Raw genomic sequence first — 20,380 nt, 5'->3', positions numbered from 1 at the left:
TTCTATGTCACTCTTGCCTTTAGCACTGCGGGACTTGCTACGAGACTGATTCCTCTTTCCACCTTTGTACTTTTCTTTGGTCCTTCCCCTGACAACTAAGGCTGTTCCTTTGCCTTTGTCCATTGTCTTTCTATTGGTTTCTTCAGTAAGCAGACTTCCTTCTACACCTGCTATGTTCAAACCATATGGAGGTGCAGAATTACTCAAAGCTGTGCGAAAAGTGTCCCAACTTTCCGGCAATGTGATCGACAGGAACATAGCTCTAACAGGTTCATCAAACTTGACACCTTGAGCTGACAACTGACTGTAGATTGTGTTGAATTCATTTAGATGATTGGACATAGGTGTCCCTTCTTTCATCTTCAAGTCAACAAGCTTCTTAAGCCAGTATACCTGTGAAGCTACACTCTGCTTCTCATAAAGATCACTCAGCTTTAACCATGCTTGATAAGCCGACATCTCGTCTGCTACATTGAAGTAAAAGCTTTCTTCCAAAGTCAGCATAATGGTAGAAAGTGCCAATTCATCCATTTCGCTCCATTCATCTTCGTCCATATCTTCTGGTTTTATCCCCTTGAGCTTTATAGGTTTTATCTGCTTCTTTTGTACCAACACGTGCCAAATCTGCTTCTTCCACAATGGGAAATTGGTTCCATCCAGCTTCTTGATATTGTAAAGAGCAGTGTCCTGTGATCCAGCCATAGCTACGCTTCACAGTAGTTTGCTTTCCTGGGAAAATTTTGGCAGAGTTTCCCCTGTAAACTGACCTCTGAATCAATATCAACGTGATGAACTAGTGGATGTCGCCTACAGACTGTGTGTAGATGCGCCCGTGTCGTATGTGACACGCCTCCAAGAACTGTGAGCCGTCCTTCGATGTGTAGACAGCCACAAATCAACACTCTGGGAGTGTCGATATCCTCAGCACTTGCAGTCGTAGGCCAAAAACCCCAAATTTGCAGAGTCGGATCTGCACCCGCCGAGACCACGTAGTCGAAAATGGCCTACGCAGACCTTTGTCGAAGCCGAACGGTGGCCGAGATGACCTCTCTCACAAGACCTTTGGGGCCGTGTCTTCGCCTGTCGAATTTCACTCCAATCTGAGCTGGTGACTCTAGCCTCCTGCAGTGCTGCCCCGAGCCTCGATCTGAGCTTTGATACCAGTTGAAGGAGTACGAGCGGAAGTGCGACGCGAGAGAGAGAGTGCGAGAAGAAGAGCACGACGATATGCTGAACTCGCTCTACTGTAATGTGTAGAGCATAGTGAGTTCTTATTAGGTTTTTACAAAAGAATATGTGTACATACCTGGTGGCCCGCCCACTTACTTGGGCGACCACATTGGGCTTTATACCCCAACACTTACTATGCCTTTCATTGATGATCTACCAATTAAGGGCTGTGAATAAAGGTCAAAAGATGTAGTAAAAGACAAGAGGGGGTGCCGACAGTTTGTTGCTCAACATATTGCTGACTGTGATGCTATATTATTGAGGCTTGAAGAAGTTAACTTAACACTTTCATGTCAAAAATCAACTTTTGGTGCTAACGCGGTCTTAATTGTGGGACATATGTGCAGTTTTGAAGGAAGAAGGCCAAGTCCAGCAAAAGTTGAAGCAATCCAAAAGATGAAGGAGACATGTTCTTCAGTTACTGAGGTTCGTCGATTCTTAGGCGCATGTGTATTCTATCGTATTTGGCTACCACACTTTGCTCATGTTGCAGAGGTGTTGTATCAATTGCTACGAAAAGGTAAGAGGTTTGTTTGGGAAGAAGTTCACACACAAGCTATTAAAAAAATAAAGAAGATGCTTCTTGAGGCTCCGACCTTGAGGAAAGTTGATTATAAATGCGACAGGCCAGTTATTTTAACAGTTGACACTAGCCCGACAGGTATTGGATGGGCTATAGGTCAAGATGATGCTGAAGGACACATGCATGCAGTGAGATTTGGAGCCAAGGTGCTCAATGCTCTTCAACGAGGATATCCACAGGTTAAGAAGGAACTTTGGGGCGTTGCTACTGCTCTAAGGACCGATAAAGAATACTTTATTGGAGCTTCTGTTGTGGTAGCGACAGATTGCTTGTCATTGACAGGGATGATTGCAAATTGCTCTACTCCGGACATTGCCATGCTACGATGGATAGCCTATATTAAGTCTCTTAACCCTGAATTTTGTCATATTGCAGGTAGAGATAACCCCGTTGCAGATATGTTATCAAGAGCCAAGTTTGAAGATGAAGAAGAGATGCTGACCACGAGTGATGATGTTGGTTTGAAGTTCTACACATCTTCTTATCTGCATGACAACTGTGGTAGTATTGCTCATGTTTTTGAAGTCTTTTCTGAAGAGTTTTATGATGGAGAGTGGCTTATGATTGGCCGCTACCTAAGTACTCTCATTAAACAAGAAGGATGGAGTGATCAAGAATTCAAGAAGATCAAGAAAAAGGCCTATGGCTATTTCCTCAAAGATGGATATTTATGGAAACAACCGAAGCGCCTAGGAGGGGTACCACAACAAATTATTTGCGACAAAGCAACTCAACATCAGGTAATTAAAGACTTTCACGAAAGTCTATGGGCTGGACACAGAGGAGTCTGGGCAACCTTTGTCAAGATTAAAGACCGATATTGGTGGAGAGGTATGTACAAAGATGTGGTTCAATTTGTGGAATCATGCTTAATATGTCAACAATACTCTAATGTGCGACATAGAGATGGATTGCATCCCACCTATCCGCTGGCTATGCACTACAAGTGGGTGGTGGACCTTATTACAATGCCAGTAGGAGTGTGGCAGATGAGATATATTGTTCTTGCCAGGGAAGATCTTACTAATCAGGTTGAAGGCAGAGCTTTGCGCACCAAAGCTACCAGTTCAGTATGCAAGTTCTTGCTTGAAGATGTTACCTCCAGTTATGGATGTGTTGGCATGATTACTGCAGATAGAGGCGAGCTAGATGCAGATAAAGCTCGAGAGTTTTTTGCTCGTATGGATATTAAACTCGCTCTCACTACAACATATAATCCAGAAGGTAACGAGAAAAGTGAAAGAGGACATCCGCCTATTGTTAAAGCTTTAGCAAAGGCGTGTGAAGGACATATTGGTGATTGGCCTAAACTCTTGCCATTTGCTTTATGGGCTGATCGCACTACACACAGTTCTGTTACAGGATTTATGCCGTTCGAATTGATGCATGGGCAAAAACCCATTATGCCTATAGAGGAAGCAGTTATGACTTGGACCATAATGCCATGGGAAGAAGGTATGTCTACTGAAGACTTTCTTGCTCTACGTGTTCGCTATCTTGAGAGGCGTCAACAGGCTAAAGAGAAGCTTAAAGAAGCAAGATTGAAGAATAAGGCAGCATTTGATGGTAAGCATAGATGACGACCACATGCTATCAAAGACGGTGATTGGGTACTTGTCTATGACAGTAGCTTGGAGAACCAATATACTGCTATGCGGAAAATGGTTAAACGGTGGTTTGGACCATATGTGGTTCTACATGTTTTTGATGATGCAACATATCAATTATGTGAACTTGATGGCACTATGCTCAAAGTGTCTATTGTAGGGAAACGGATCAAGCTATTCAAAAAACGAGAAGGCGAGATTGTTCTTGAAGATTCCCATTCAGATCCACCTTCAAAGGATCATGTTATGTATACATCAGATGATATGTCTAATGATGATTTTAATGAAGCTGACTAAGTGCAATTGGCACAGACCGGAGGCTGTGCAGGTTCAAAGGGGGTGAATGTCGTGCAGCTCCGCTTCCACGATGGAAAAAAGAGTAAAGAGAAGCAGAAAAACTCTATTTGAAGCTCACACATTTATTGAGCAGTGACCAGGGCTCAAAAACAAGCAAGAAGATCTAGAAAGTGTATGCTTTATGTGGTTATGAAGGCTTAAGCATAGAGATTTTATGCTTGAAGAAAAGGTTTCACATGTGGAAGGGCTCTTAGGACATATAAGGCAACTTGGGTAGACGAAGACATGTGGTCAGTGGTAAAAAGGAAAGTGTGTGAGAGACTTCACATCTCTGCATGAGGGAGGCCGAAAAAGTCCTATTCTGGACATTTTCTATAAAACAGGTTTTTGGAGAAAATGGGCCGCGCCAACAAAAGAAAAAGTGCATTTTTAGCATTTTTGCATCTCACGCACAGGGGATAATTCTGCACCGATTAGGAGATATTGAAGTTTTCGTGCTCTGCTATATTAGCGGGGAGGAAGCCATAAGCTTTGAGAACTCTAATCATAAGCCAAGCTTCCATAGCCCACTCTCATCCAAGCTTCCATAGCCCACTCTAATCCAAGCTTCCAAGCCACTCTAATCATGGAAGGAGTTTAAATAATGTAAGCAGCGGTACTTAATGATAATCAAGCTTCAGGATCTTGTTCAAGCTATTAATTTCAAGCTTTGTCTACATTCATTGTGTCTACTGCAATTGTTTTCCTCACACCTCTCACAGCCAGAGGCCCCACGCCTTTCCGGCTCACCTTTAGAACACAAAGCCCCCGACACCGAATTCTTTTAACGAAATCTGGGAGGATCTCTAACAGAGCTCTTGTAGAGGGGCAACTATATGCAAGCCTCAAAAGAGGACTGATCAAACCTATACCCAAGTTGGTCTGGTACTCACTGCTAAAGCATTGGCGACCTATTTCCATGACGATAGTTGCGTACAAGATCATTGCTAAGATGGTTGCACTAAGACTAGCTTCAACCTTCAACAGAATCATCAACCCCCACCAACACAAATTCATCAAAGGACAGTCGATTTATGACAACATTCTTGTTGCCATGGCTAGCATTGAATACGCTTCTTATACCAAGCAAGAATGTATTCTCCTCCAACTTGACCTAGATAAGGCCTATGATATAATCTCGTGGTCTTGCATTGACGCTACCATGAAGGCTTTGGGCTTTGGATCCAATATGTTTGCGATTGTTTGCACGTTCGGAGAAAGAGGTTACTCTGAGCTCCCGCTACAACAACAAGATAGTGGGAGGGTTTGAATTCAAGCGCTCAATCAAGCAAGGTTGCCCCGTTGCCCCGCTACTGTTTTCAATCGGCTCTCACCCTCTGGGCTTCAAGAACTCCCTAAAGGTAGCTAAGTTCGTGGAGATACTCCAAGAAAGCAAAGTAACGATCATCGCCATTGGAAAGCAGAGGAACTTAGAGGAGTGGAGAAGGACCCTGAGGGCTGCATTAACAGATGTGCAAAGGTGAATGTGTGGGTTCATCTATGGTCAAGGGGTGGCTCCCCCATGAGCCGATGTAGCTAGAATCCGTTGAACTGGTCATGGCTCGTCACGAGCATGACATGAATGTAATTTTGTTGGATCTGTTAATAAGTAATATTAATGAAAAAATGTATAAAGAACTAAAATATAAATTTAAAAAAATTACCAAAATATTCCTGAAATTTGTGAAAATTTTCAAAATACCCTCAAATTTCACAAATTCCCACTATACTTGCATCTTTTTAAGATGGATTTGCCCCAATTTCTGCATACTCTAATGTTTATGACAATGGAGATCTATCCTTTATGATTTTAGACAAAAGTATTCACCAATGAGCTCACAAATAGAGGCATCTGTGATAAAAAATGGTGAGCAATTTCATATGAAGAGGTCTCAATACCATATAAAATCCTAGTTCTATCATCTTCTATTGAGGAGAACTAATCTTTCTATAATGAGTTGCAAGAAAAAAGGAATTAGACATGTTTGTGATGTTGATTAGGGGCATTTAATGAACTTTTGAAAAATTGAAGAACATTTTGAAATTGTTTCTGCCAATAAAAGGGGTACATAGGAAATTTTTGAAATTTGAGTGGTATTTTGGGAATTTTCACAAATTACTAAATGTAATTTGGTATATTTTCCTAAAAATTTGAAGTTTTCTATACCAAATATATTTAAATTTTTGATGTCTTCCATAGGTGCTCTCTAGAAAGATGCTTTCTCTTTGTCTCTATTTTACTATGAGAATAGAAGTATCATATGATTTTTGGCTATTCGCTTAAAGCTTTCTTTTTTCCCCTTGCATAAAGCCTTAGCGAACTGTTGAACTCTTGGGAGAAACTATGGACCATTGGATAAAGCAGTTTGATTAGTGCAACATGCCAAGTTAATGGCAAACCTTTTTTTGGCTTACTCAAAAGCCCTTAAAGAACAAGGGATAAAGGAGTGTATTCAATGAGTTAAAAAATAAATAAAAATTTGTGAAAGAGTTCTTTCATTTAAGGACTTTATAAAAGTCCATTTTATTAAATTATCGTATTATTTCAAATGCTTATCAGACCTAGTTTTTCTTATGAAAGCATTAAAATATTCATTTATTTCAGTTTATCAATGGATCCATTTATCTTATTGTTTTTCTTTTACTTTAAAATGTCAATGTGGGTCTTCCATATTGTTTCTTAAGTGGGGTCCTTCATAGCATATAAGACACTTGTGCTTATGTGTATATAATGGACAATACAATTTTATATTCAAACACAACAAGATTGACATATAATGGTAGGAAATCATTTAGACCTACTCCCATAACTCTCACCCTCCTTAACCTGGCAGGCCTTCCTCACTTTTTTGTTCGGAAGTAGGATGTAGCTAAGTAGATAATTGAGTAGCTTACTTAATGGAGAGACACAAATTTTCACACACGAGAGATTATAGAGTAAAAAGAGAGCGAGAGAGCACACACGATATACGTGGTTCACCCAATGTGGGCTACGCCAGCGAGAAAGAATCCACTCGATGGGTTTAGTACTTCAAACAAGAAGTAAGTTACAAAGGGATTATACCGTTTTGGAGCTCCCACCTTGCTTCACTCTCACCACCTCACATCAACTTCACAATGCACCACAATGCTTCACAATTTTATTTATTTTTGTGTAGAAGAGGTCTCCTTTTATAGGCCAAAAGGGCTGTCCTCTCTCATGAGAGGCAGCCGTGTGTAGCCGCCCTTGTGTTGGCAAGTCCGACTTGGACTCTCCAATGCGTCCATGTGTGGCGGCCCTTGAGAAGACAAGCCCATCTTGAAATCGGCCACCGCCCACCGGCCATTGACTTTCGATCTCCGGCCACCGGCGAATCGACCAACCATTTTTTGATCACTTTCTGTTTGTCATCCAACCATAATATTTCGATGAAAAGGAATTCCGGCGATTTTGGTTTCCGATGAGTGATCTTTCTTCATGCACAATGGCGTCTCCTCATAATGGGGGCCTTACAAATGTACGGTTTTAATACAAAAAATTACAAGGGGTAAATCAGGTTCCATATTTAACATTCTCAACTTGTTTCATCCATTTTATTTTCTTTGCAAAGATATTACGGATTTTCTTTAAGCTTCTTTTGAAGCATAGGTTTTTTCATCCATTTTCTTTGTGAAGATATTATGGATTTTATTTAATTTATTACTATGCACCATTCCATTGCAGATTTTTTGTAATTTTTTAATCTATATGAAATTTAGTCTAATCACTAGTATTAATCTCTATCATCTCTCATAAGGCCGTCCATGTGTGTGTGTGTGTGTGAGAGAGAGAGAGAGAGAGAGAGAGAGAGAGAGAGGGGGAGAGAGAATACCTGATTTACACATCAATGTTATGTGTGTATATTTTATATTTTGGTACTAATTTGAAATCATTTCTTGAAGTTTAAATTTTATAACTAAACATGTATCATTGCTTTTGATTTATTGTTTATACTTTAGATTTGAAGTCTTTATTCCTCTATCGATTTACTTGTAAAAATATAAAAGGCAGACCAATTTACTTATAACATGTTGGCTGGGTTGTCTATAATTCTTGCAACTCTACTTGGGTAATTTTCTTGTAGATGTACATGTGGATTTGGATGAGCTCTTGCTCTTCAAATGAGTCTTCAAATAGGATATCTTTTTGTTGCAAAACTCACATTTGTGAGTGATTGTACTATAAAGTCACCAATAGAAATACAAATCCACCTCAAGCTCAGGCCAACCCTTGAGGGACAGAGGGTTACATATGAGCTTAGTTCAAGTATCTAGTAGCTTACAATTGCGAACAACCCAATCCTCTATACAATAGGGCTCGATTGGATGGCGAAGGTTTCCCTAAGCCAATCATCCAAGCTATGCCTTCTACTTACTACATATATTGTCTCCTTGCTTTCTTGAACGACCTCTGAGAATCTAGCCACAGACATGTCACTATCAAAGACACGACAGTTCATGGCCTTCCAAATATTACGGAAGAAATAGTATCTGACAGTGTGAGTACAAATTAGAAGTGCAGAGCTTTGAAACTGTCTACTAGCAAGGCACAAATCCCTCTTGAAAAACCCTATCTTTTTGCATCCTCTATATCCATTTACACATCTTTCCTGCAAGGCATCTAATAGTGGAGCATTCCAAGAAAATGTGGTCAAGGTCTTCGTTAGCCAATCTACATCGTGAACATCTATCGGGTTCGATACCAATCTTGATGCCTGTCAGGCAAGGCCCCTCACAGTACTTTCTATAGAAGTATCTTCATAAACTAAGGCCACTATAGATCCTAGATGTTCTTCGTGACCTCCACTCATTGAGCCTCTAACCATTGCAACTTCCATTGCTTGTTGAAAGGGGAAAACCAATCAACCTCATGAATTAACACTTGGTAGATGCCCTTGGTATGGGGTTTAGAGAAACGGGTACTCATGGGCCATTTCCAAGCTTTCCACTGACACTGAAAAGTAGATTCCCAAATCGGCATCAGAACACGTTCTAGGCCTTCTATAGCCTTGTTGACAAGTATCTTCTCAATGCCATTGATTTGAAATTGGTAAACCACCTGGTCAGAAGATTTGCAACACTTGCTATTTCTATTCGAGAAGTGGCACAATCGTTGGAGTGCTTTATTGTTCATCCTTCTTCCAATTTCTCTCCAATAAGGGTTCAAGATAACCCTGATAGCTTTAGATAGCAAGGGGGACCAGTGCAAGATGGAGTTCTTGAAGTACCTAGTTGATTCAACCCATTCTAGTGCCCCGATTGCTCTATTGCACTTTCACACCAGCTCTCTCGTGTTTCCACTTAATCTTTAGGAAGCCCATCTCGGGCCCCTCGATCCCTTTCCAATAACCATCTTCAAAGCAAAGGTTTTCCTTGTCAATCATATCCTTGGTCGTGATAGCCCAAGATTGGTCTTGATTTGCGATTGAGACCACAAACTTGGCACACACGACCTCAACATGAACAACAAAGTTGAGAATTCCAAGGCCACCTTGGACCAAAAATCGAGCGATACCTTCCCCATTAGGGAAAATTTGGACTCACAAAGAGGCCCTTTAAGGGGTTTGACTTTATCTCTCTCTACCAAAACAGGTGCATGGATAAAGTTTTGCAAACAAACTCCAAAGTTGGCGGAGGTTTGACAGTTAGAATGTCCTCTTCAAGCTCTATCTACTGATATATAGCACACCATGAGATTCCTCATATTTTAGAAGATTATTTTTTTGATTCACTTAGATTCCCATAGAGTTGTCACATCATAGGTGAATCAAAAAAAGAATCTTCTAAAATATGAGGAATCTCATGGCGTGATATATATCAGTAGATAGAGCTTGAAGAGGACATTCTAACTGTCAAACCTCCGCCAACTTTGGAGTTTGTTTGCAAAAATTTATCCATGCGTCCGTTTTGGTAGAGAGAGGTAAAGTCAAACTCCTTAAAGGGCCCCTTTGTGAGTCCAAATTTTTCCTAATGCATTTCGCCCATTTCCAAGGTGCTGAGGCTTTAATGTAAAAGGCAAGACCCGGATGATTGGCTTTGGGAGACCCTCGCCATTTTCTCGAGCCATGTTGTATAAAGGGCTTTTGGTAATCGTACGGTACTGTGTATTTCTAACTAGCCTCTGATGCAGCCTTCTGTCCCTCAAGGCTTGGCATGAGCTTGAGGCCAACACATGTCCAGGGGAGGGGGCGGAATCCCTCCCCTTCTGTAATAGTATAGATACAAGTTTGCATCCCTACCTCATGGACACAATACTCCCCGTTTTCTTTTCTTGCCCTTTTCTTCTCCAAAGTGTCTCTCACTTAAATACAATCTAACAAATTGTAATCCCACAATCATACCTACATACTTTCTTTTTTTTAATCTGTGATTGTTGTCCTCTCTTCTACAATTGTAATTGCTCTCATGGAAGTCTATTGAAGAAAGTTCCTTCTACATATAGCCAACAAGCTTGCAAGAACTCAAAATACTCATTTCTCTCATACTAGTTATCATCGTGTGCATGTTTCTCTCAACTTAAAAATTTTGTAACAAGAAATCCACTAGCCATTTCAAGGATAATCTTTTGGATTTCAAAAAATATTATGGGCATGTCAAAACTTTTTAATGGTCTATGTTCATGTTTGTTAGATGATAGTAAAGCCCAACTTTTTTGCAATTACTGCATGGGCTTGATGTCATTATTTTTGGGAGTTATAATTAACTCACAATATGTGAGTAGTGCAAAAAGGAAAAACATAGGATATATTTTATTGATGATTTGTATATAGATGTGTCTGTTTGACTATTTTGTGCTTTTGTAGGGCCACACACCTTTCATTCCTACAACTGGCTTCCATAAACTCCACATATTTATTTTTATCTTAGCGCTTGTTCACATCCTATATTCCCTTTTGATAGTTGCTCTTGGCATGTGGTCGGTAAGTATTCTTTAGTATCATCACCATCAATGTATATTTTGATCCTAACGCTTTATTTTGGAGTTTTTGAATCATTGTTTTTTTTAGGTAAGCTATTGGAAAGCATGGGAAAGACTAGCTATCTCAAGCAAGAAAGAATCTTCCCACGGTATGATTTTTTTTTGACATATTTTCTTCAATCTATCATTTTCCTATGTTGCAATATGAGTATCAAAGGAAAACTTCTTATAGATAAATTAATGCTAGTTGAGACTACATTGTATGTAACTAACAAGATAAACCTTCAAAGGGAAAGGCCAATCCTCTCTCTCTCTCTCTCTCTCTCTCTCTCTCTCTCTCTCTCCAATTTCCTTCTTATGCCTCATGACATGGTGTTAACCCTCACGGCACACGGACACCCTATGATCTATAAACGTTGTATTATTTAGAGTCAGGTATCGGGCTTGTCGGACCAATAGGAAAAGGGTAGGAGTGATCGCCGATGAGAGGCGCACTCTAACACGAACATGCTAGGGTTAATTGGCTAAGCATGGGCGCCCAAGTGTGAATGGGGTGAGCTCCTATAAAAGCCAACTAAACCTAATTTTTACTCCTTCTCTCATTTGTGCAATAGAAGAGTGCTCTTGCTCTATCTCCATCTCCATCTTCTTCTTCTTCACCTCCTTGTGTGTGTGTGTGTGTGAGAGAGAGAGAGAGAGAGAGAGAGGGAGAGTGTGTGTGCGATCGAGCATTACGAAGGCACGACGGCGGCGAAGCGGTTGAGCGCGGCACGACTGCAGCTTCTTCTTCATCGCGGTGAGGAATCCACCACAAAGGCGAGCGTAGAGCGGTGAGTGACACACCCTTTGCTCTCTTGAGCTTGCTAGTTTAGGCTTGTTGTGTGCTTGGAGCCGTTTGTGGCTCGCACACGGTGTATTGGCAAGTCCCTTGCTTCGACAGTGCGGCAAGGAGCTCACATTTTTGGCGCCGTTGCCGGGGATATGCCCTACACCAAGCTAGGTTAGCACTTTACGCTTTCTTGTGGTGCAATTTCTATCATAGGAAAGGCAGGGAATGAGGGTGTGTAGTTGTGTGGAGATTTCTGTTTTTTGCGTTTTCTACGTTTTCTAGTTTGCAGTGCACAGTTAGCATTTCTTGCGTTTTTGCATTTTCTGCATTTTCTGTCAAGTTTCAATTTCTGTAATTTTCTGCGTTTTCTGTGTTAAATTTTATGTCAAGTTCCGATTTCTGCAATTATCTGCATTTTTTGTGCTTTTTCAATATTCTGCATTTCTTGCGTTTTTCAATTTCTGTATTTTCTGCATATTTAAAAAAAAATAAAAATAAAAAAATTCTGAAAAAAAAAATAAATTCCGAAAAAAAAATTAAAAAAAAATCGAAAAACAAAAACGCGAGTGAGCGGGCGGTTAAATTTTTCGAAAATAAAAAACGTGAGTATAAAAACGGACGGGTTGGTTTGTATAAAAGATAGATCGGGATCGGGATCATTTTCCCAAGCCCAAGCCCAGGCCCAGGCCTCTGTCCTCAGACTTATGATATATACTAAACTCACTCTTATATATATACCCTACTCCCTCAAGAGAGAATGAGAGCATGTGGGACAAGTCCTCCACTCTCCTCCTTTCTCTTCCCACTTGCACCCTTAGACATTCTAGTTTGGGCCTAGTTCCCTACGGGAAATTGACAGTTTTAGGGATTCCGAGGGCATAGAGTGACCAAACGGAGGGCTGTAAAGCACGGCACGACCCTCTGACCGATACGCTCGTTTCGAGCTATCACACGGCCCATTCCACGACACGCTCTAAAAAATCTAGCAAAAAAACAAACAGAAAACACGCTAAAAACTAGTCACAAGGCCTCCTAGAGCAGCTTTTTGACACCTTAGGGTATCAAAAGCACATGCACTTACGCTCTGGGCGGGTGCTAGAACACGAGCATATTGAGGGTGCCTCTGTTCATACGGACACCCATTACCCATCCACGATAAGCTCTAGACCTTCAGCGGGGACACAAGGTAGCACCACCCAAGACCCTAAAATAGCCTCTAGTGATTCCTCCTCCGACTCAGAAATCATGGAAGCATACCCTACCCAAAACACTGAGAGAGAAGGCCATGCACCTCCCGAAGCTCCACAGCCTAGTACTAGTATGTTTAGCCGTTTCATGGAAACATTAGGTAGAGCTACTCGCTCGGAACCTGATGCAAATGAAGCACACGAAGGGGGTGGGGAAGTGGACTCTCCTTTCACATCGCACGTGGACCCCACACCCCCAAAGAGTGTCCATGTGGATATCCTGCCAACTTCTTACCAAGAAGGCCCTGTTGAGCTGCCTCCTTCAGAAGTTCCCTCTAGAGTACCGTTGGTGACAAGTAAAACCACGGGGAGCAACATTGCTTCTACCTCACAAGAAACCGTTAACACATCGACTCTAGAAGGATTGTTCATTAATGATCATTGGACATACGACCTCCACACTGAGGTGTTGACGGATCTACACTCTGGCCACGCCTACCATGTAGGATGGATAGAGATTGTACAATCCACCTCTAGTGCCACGAGCATCGAAGATCAACAGAAAATGATCTGTAATGTTATCCATGGCGTTATTCAATCAGAAAGGCAAAACCGAGGGGTAAATATACTCTCAACTGGCCCCATGAGATTTCTGGATACGAGCAAGGCTCAACAGCCTACTCTATCACAAATGGAGACTCTTCTAATGAGCCCCATGGACCCATCTTACGTCATTTCACCTGGGGTCTCTATGCAATCTGAGCCTCCGAGCGAAAACTTTAGCTTCCCTAACTTGGCTCAACCCTCTATCAAGGAAAACACAGTGCTCACTCCAGGGATAAGCCTGTCAGAGAATGTACCGATGACATCTACGGTTAGCGCAGTGCCACTACCTAGTGTCGTAGTACCTAATATGGGGCCTCGACCGTATGTGCCTCTAGCCCCTTATGCACACATGGCCCCCACACCTCCAATTGTGCCACTTGCTTATGCTCCTCGAGTGCCGCTCCCTAGGTCTTATCCGAGTAGACCTATGCCCGGTTATGTTCCATATCCTGCATCATCCACACATATGCCAAGACCGGCACCCGTCCCTCTCCCACATATGATTCCAAGAGTACCTCCACCGTCCCTGCCTCCTCACATAGGTGACTTGGCAGCGTTTGCTCAAACCATAGGTCGATCTATCGCGGAAAATATGCGTCATGCATCTGATAGAGAGCCTAGAAGTAAGGCAGTACAAATTGCCAAACTCACGCAAAAATTCAATGGGGACGAAGATGCTAGAAAACACATTGAAGTGTTTGAACAAGTATGTGATTCCTTGGGGGAACGCAACGAACTACATAAGTGCAATGCCTTAAGCTTGACATTAAGTGGGAAGGCTGGAGATTGGTATAGGACCCTAAGGGTGGATGAGAAAACAATCTACCCTACCCTTCGAAGGTTGTTTCTAAAGGAGTACATACGAGAAGGTGTGCTTTGGGGTGTAGCATCTCAGCTACAGAAGGCCGAACGTAAGGAAGGAGAGTCAGTAAGGGACTTCATTAGTCGTCTAAAGCACTTAAACTCTCGCTGCCCTGTAAATGAGCGCTTCAACAATAACCAACTGCTTGATCGATTCATTCGAGGGTTGAGGAATGAAGGAATCTATAATGGACTAGTGATTAGAGGTATCACAACCTGGGAAGATGTCACTGCCAATGCAATCCAATTAGAGGACAACTTGATGATAGCAGGCATGAGGGTGTCTACTGACACGAGATCCACTAGCTCACAAGCCATTGAGTATGAACCCATGACTGCAAAGCCCATTTCCAATGAGCCAAAGGTATTTGAGACATTCTTGATAGACCTCACCAAGGCAATCCAAGAGTCTCTTAAGGATAATCGACCCCCTCAAAATAGTCACATGTATCCAAGAAGGGAGCAACAATGGTGTTCCATTTGCTTAGGTCCACATAGCACTAGTGAGTGCCCTACGTTTAGAGTAAAATTTAATGGAACTTGCAACGCATGTGGTAGGTATGGTCACCAAGCTAAGGATTGTTTAATGATCAAACGTATGATGGAAAATAGACCACCTGTAGCCTGGACGGATGCACCTCGAGCTCCTGTATTGATGCTTGCTCCACCTGTTGAGCAACTACCGCAACACATGGTCCCTAGATCTCAAAATGTTGTACAAGCTACACCGTTACCACCTCCTGTGCTAGGACCGCAGCCCCCGCATCCAAGAGTCGCCCCTATGAACCAAGTGGGTTGCGAGCCATCAAATGCTTATCCAGATAGCTGTGAGGAGGAAATAGACACTAGTATTGCCTACGGACTTGATACATTGGAAGAATGTCCTATATACTACATGGAAGATTGTTGGGGACAAGTCAAGCCGGTTTATCAAGCTGCTGCTCTCGCATCCAGAGGTCAAAATATCAACACCCAGGCTAGGAAGCCACCTCTTCAATGCTACGAGTGTGGTGGACCACATCGAGCAGCGGAGTGCCCTATTAGGCTACAAAAGAATGCTGCACAGATGCAAATGAATCAAGGGAGCACGTCTGCAATGCCAATACTCACATGTAATCGTTGTGGCATAGATCACTTGATTGCCCAATGCCCCTATAACCCAAATGCGCCTAAAATCACACCCCTGAATTTGGTCGAAATTGCTAGTGTGACATCACCAATACCACCCGTCGCACCCGCTTATGCGATTACACGGTCCATGCTTCAAGGGCCAGGACATATCCTCGAAGAGAGAGATACCGCGTCAGTTATCCAAGCAAAGAAAAAGAAGACACGAAGGAAGAAGTCGCAGAATACGGAAAATTCAAAGCCAAGTTCCAAAACAAACATAGGAACAGGAGATGACCCCGTGTATATGAATGACCTCGAGGATGATTCAGATTCAGTCGAGACAATGGAGACTAGAACCCATACCACAAAGGGAAAGACCGACAAAGAAAACCGTAACATGGAACCAAATGAAAACCGAATAAGAGAAAACCATAAAGAGCCTCTGAAAACACCACAAGTGTTTCCAAATCCAATCCAAGACCCCCAAGATAAACCGCAGGGGCAAAAAGGGAAGAATTGTAAAAAGAAGATTGGGACGTACCCAAACCCTGTAGACGAGATTAAGCAGGTGAAACATCTAAGAGGTTTAGTGGAGGAGACTCAAAGGAAACTAGAACCAGAACCCATGCATGTCAAAATTCATGACACAGTGTTTCCCACGCAAGTTCATCCACCCCACATGAACCATAGACCGTTAGCCATATCTAGTATCATCCAAGAAGGGAGTGAGGACGGGACATCAGAAAGTGAGCATACACCCTTCTTGTTGGAAAGGATGTTTAACGAAGGAATACCTGATCCCATTGAGGAATATGAGATTCCATCCTCACCAGTTCCTAGTTAAGGACCTACACCCTGCAAAACGCCAATGAATGTTGCCAAACTAATGGACATCATGTCTTCTGAGGTTCGAACCACGATCATAGCAAAGCTGTATGGAGATCCTAAGTTATTCCTTGCACTTCGAGCATTCCTTAACGGAGAGCTACGAACGGGATTACCGCAGTTTGCGCAACCAAATAGGCCTGACTCGATTATGATTGATGAGGAAAATCATGTGCAATCACTTGACTTAGATGGACACGAGTCTGTGATCGAGGTACCCATTAACGAATTAGGGCAGTATTTTGAAGGCGACGAGTCTAATGCGACCCTACCCATCACTACCAAGGGATTAACTATAAAGGGAATTCTTGATGGTGGTGCGGGAGTTAGCATCGTTACAAAAGATTGTTGGGAATCCATGGGAAAACCCCGCCTCAGTGTTACTAACATTGTGGTAAAGATGGCAAATGGTACCATAGCCAAACCTATGGGGATGCTCAAGGATCTTAAGATCAAAGTTCTAGGACACAAGGTACGACATACGTTCATTGTAATGGATTTCTCTAAACACCTTATGTCATATGAAATGATTTTAGGACGACCATTCATGAGGGAAGCACAAATGGTTCATGATTGGTCTAAAAATCATGTCTATTTGCAATTCCAAGACTCTGTCCTTAGAGTGGATTTGGTGACTGGTAAGGTACACCCCTTAGGGAGTAAAACCATTATTGATCATCGCTCTGACACCACAGTTCACTCGGCCCCACTACAATATTGTTACACTTGTAAGAAGGATACAGACATTGGCCAAGATTCTCCTTATATGGATGTGTTACCGGGTATGACTGAGTCGGACAATGTGGATTGGGTCCACCTAGCATCAACCATAGACACTTGGGGAAATAGGGGGACGACCTGGGTAACACCTGAGGGGGATGAAATGCCTATACCCTTAAATATGCTACAAGCAATGCATATCGCTTCCGACAAGACTCATCCTAAGGTAACGAAGAAAACATACAAGTGGGTCCCTAAAGCTTCTTTAGTGACCATAGCTAGTGCTAAAAAACAGAAGCCTTGTAAGAAACGTACCACTCGCTCCAAGAAAAGTAAGAAAATGTTGCGATGGATCCCTAAACGACTATTGGAAGCCCAAGGCTACTATCAAGGAAATGATCAAATCTGGGTGCCAAAATGTAGATTGTGCTCTTACCTATCACCTGACCTAAGTGAGCACAATCCCGTAGCTCCAAAACGAATCAATGATCGTGAAAAGAAAAAAATCACAGAATGCTACACACCCGCTCCCGAGCTAGTTTGGGTACCAAAGAAAGAACGATTTGTTCCACCTAGCTCAGGAAGGGGGGAGTCCCATGAAGATTCTAGCTCCTCATGTAATACATCCATAGAGGTAAAAGCTTCTACACAGCCTCCATCAAGTGTAGTGGACCTCCATGAAGATACAAAAGAATCAACACCTCCCAGTGTTCAAGAATCACCTGATGAACCACTTCAAGTTCGATCCTGGGAGAGTACTTTACCACCCTTGCAGCTTGACAAGGCACCTAGGGTAATAGAAAACTACTGGCAAAAATCCTCACCTATTACCAACTGGAACAATTGGTTTCAAAGGGTGGCAAGCTCATTTCAAACGGTATGATCTACCCAAGGAAGGGGGGAGTGTTTGTTGACAGTCCTCATTCATTTGTTTCCCTCTCAACCTTTTTCCCTGACCTCTATATCTCCAATCTTAGGGAATGTACATATAAAGCTTTATACTCTCGAAAAAAAAAACAAAAAAACAAAAAAATAAAGAGCAAGAGCAATTAGCAAACGAGTATGTAGATTAAAAGTCAAAACATTGACTCAGACCTACACATGTCACATATGGTACAGTGAAACAGAAACCTATGCCATAAAACACCTTTGATCCTCATCACTTGAGTGATGGAGGGTAAGTAAGATTAGTATGATAGGAGTGTTTCTGTTTTAGAGTTGAGTGATTAGCGAAGTTCTCTTTTCCCACTGATGTGCCTCCTGGAGGTATTCCTTTTGTTTCCTAGTGTGTACAGGAGCGTGTTGCTGTGGTTAGGATTTGGACCTTCATGGAACCTTTCTCTCGTTCACACTTCAAATCAAGCGCAACCATCGACACAAACAGGTGTTTCTTATCCATTAGCATTGCCCTTATCTTTTTGCATCTATGATTTTCTGCTTTGATTGTGATTGGTAGCATAATATTCAACGCATTGTCTTAGTATCAAACATTTAATTCAATGTAATGTTTTGTCATAATCACTTGTCTAGGTTTAAAAATCAAGCAGTCTGACTAAGCTAGTTTGACCAAGCTAGGTATTAGAAATCTTCTCTTAATACCATGGGGAATGCCTTCTTAATAAGCAATGGTTACTTAGGTTCTTAATCCGATTTAGGCAGCATTGTATGAAATGTACTAGGGCTTTCTAGTGGGCTTAACCCTATTGACCTTTAGCTTCAGTATTATAAAGGGAGTTTACTAATGTGATGAGCCTGGGGAGGGTAACAATGTTATATGACCCCCCAAAGTTACAAATTAAAATACTGAAAATGAACAAACAAAAAATCAAAGTGCCACAATGTAAAATTTTAAGCTGGAAGAGAAATCTCAGCTTAATTTGGTACTTCACTCACATGTATCGCCTATGGTACTAGAGCCTAGAGGTTCCCAGTGTGGGCGCTTTTCCTTGAAAAGCAAAAAACCCAAGGCATACAAAATAAGCACACACATCATAATTGAATCAATGTAAAAAGACTTTGGGGGGTCAAAGAACAAGTAATCAGTCAGGCGATGATTTCATGAGAAATTCCTTTTATGGTAGCTTAACTACAAGGTTTTCTAGATATAGCCTCTAGTCAGCCCTCGAACATCAATACTTGGCTCTCGCGATTAAACAACTTAATTGACCACAGATAATTAAGAAGCTTACCCATGGTATTAATACTTGATCTCTAGTGCCTTTCGACCGTCAAATTAGCGACCCCAGACTTGTCTAATTTTCTACCTTTACACCTGTTTATGCATTTGATTACATTGCAATTTAATGTTCATTGCTAACAAATTGTTTGAAATTCTTTGACCAATCAATGTGTCTACCTAAAACTGCATATGCTTTTTAAGAGAATGCAATTACTGTGCCAATGTTGTTTGATTTTGCAGTGACTGAAGAAGGCTAAGGACATTCATCTCAAATGCTCTTTCACCTCGACGAACCAGCTTCAACTCAATAGCTTCCGAGGACGGAATCTACATCAGGAAGGGGGGCATGTTAACCCTCACGGCACACGGACACCCTATGATCTATAAACGTTGTATTATTTAGAGTCAGGTACCGGGCTTGTCGGACCAATAGGAAAAGGGTAGGAGTGATCGCCGATGAGAGGCGCACTCTAACACGAACATGCTAGGGTTAGTTGGTTAAGCATGGGCGCCCAAGTGTGAATGGGGTGAGCTCCTATAAAAGCCAACTAAACCTAATTTTTACTCATTCTCTCATTTGTGCAATAGAAGAGTGCTCTTGCTCTATCTCCATCTCCATCTTCTTCTTCTTCACCTCCTTGTGTGTGTGTGCGTGTGAGCGAGAGAGAGAGGGAGAGTGTGTGTGCGATCGAGCATTACGAAGGCACGACGGCGGCGAAGCGGTTGAGCGCGGCACGACTGTAGCTTCTTCTTCATCGCGGCAAGGAATCCACCACGAAGGCGAGCGTAGAGTGGTGAGTGACACACCCTTTTCTCTCTTGAGCTTGCTAGTTTAGGCTTGTTGTGTGCTTGGTGCCGTTTGTGGCTCGCACACGGTGTATTGGCAAGTCCCTTGCTTCGACAGTGCGGCAAGGAGCGCACACATGGATATCCAGACTGAAAGGTAACCCAAATATGTATTTGAATGGGCCTATACATCAGTTCTGGTCTCCAAAGGCCATTAATATATTTCCTTTATTTCTTTCTTTCCTTCTCTTATTTAATTATCCATTCCTTGCATTCTTATACTTTTTTTTGTCAAAGTCATAATAGTGAGTGGATGTATTTATTTATCCATTAAAGAAATGTACAAAGAAGCCTCAGGCTTGTGTCGAGCCTTGAGGGGTCGATCGCTTAATACACCAATACATTACAAAGCCCTAGACAGAGATGAAGAATTGAAAGAAGAATACATAGTCAGGAGAGTTGTTTGCATTCGTATATTATTATATAAGCATTCTTGTTATATTTAATGAAAAAAACCTTTTACT

At 41.9% G+C, this 20,380-nt stretch overlaps 1 protein-coding gene across 2 annotated transcripts in view; it reads left to right on the top strand.

Annotated features, from left to right (window-relative positions):
* Positions 1-19,676, top strand: part of LOC147443113 (MLO-like protein 10) — a 34,314-nt gene extending 14,638 nt beyond the window's left edge. Inside the window, exons 4-6 of one of the 2 annotated variants that reach the window (XM_086529037.1) lie at positions 10,578-10,694; positions 10,787-10,842; positions 19,311-19,676. In XM_086529037.1, coding sequence (XP_086385163.1) covers positions 10,578-10,694; positions 10,787-10,842; positions 19,311-19,317 — 180 coding nt within the window. In that variant the 3' untranslated portion in view covers positions 19,318-19,676. Of the gene's footprint in view, positions 1-10,577; positions 10,695-10,781; positions 10,843-19,310 lie in introns of both variants that reach the window. The other variant, XM_086529036.1, reaches the window with a different exon arrangement.
* Positions 19,677-20,380: the final 704 nt, after the last annotated feature.

This window comes from Adiantum capillus-veneris, chromosome 14, assembly GCF_014529385.1.
Source record: "Adiantum capillus-veneris isolate H3 chromosome 14, ASM1452938v2, whole genome shotgun sequence".
NCBI classification, from domain to species: domain Eukaryota; kingdom Viridiplantae; phylum Streptophyta; class Polypodiopsida; order Polypodiales; family Pteridaceae; genus Adiantum; species Adiantum capillus-veneris.
Note: the sequence above shows the minus strand (reverse complement) of the source record. Positions and strands in the feature narration are given on the sequence as shown.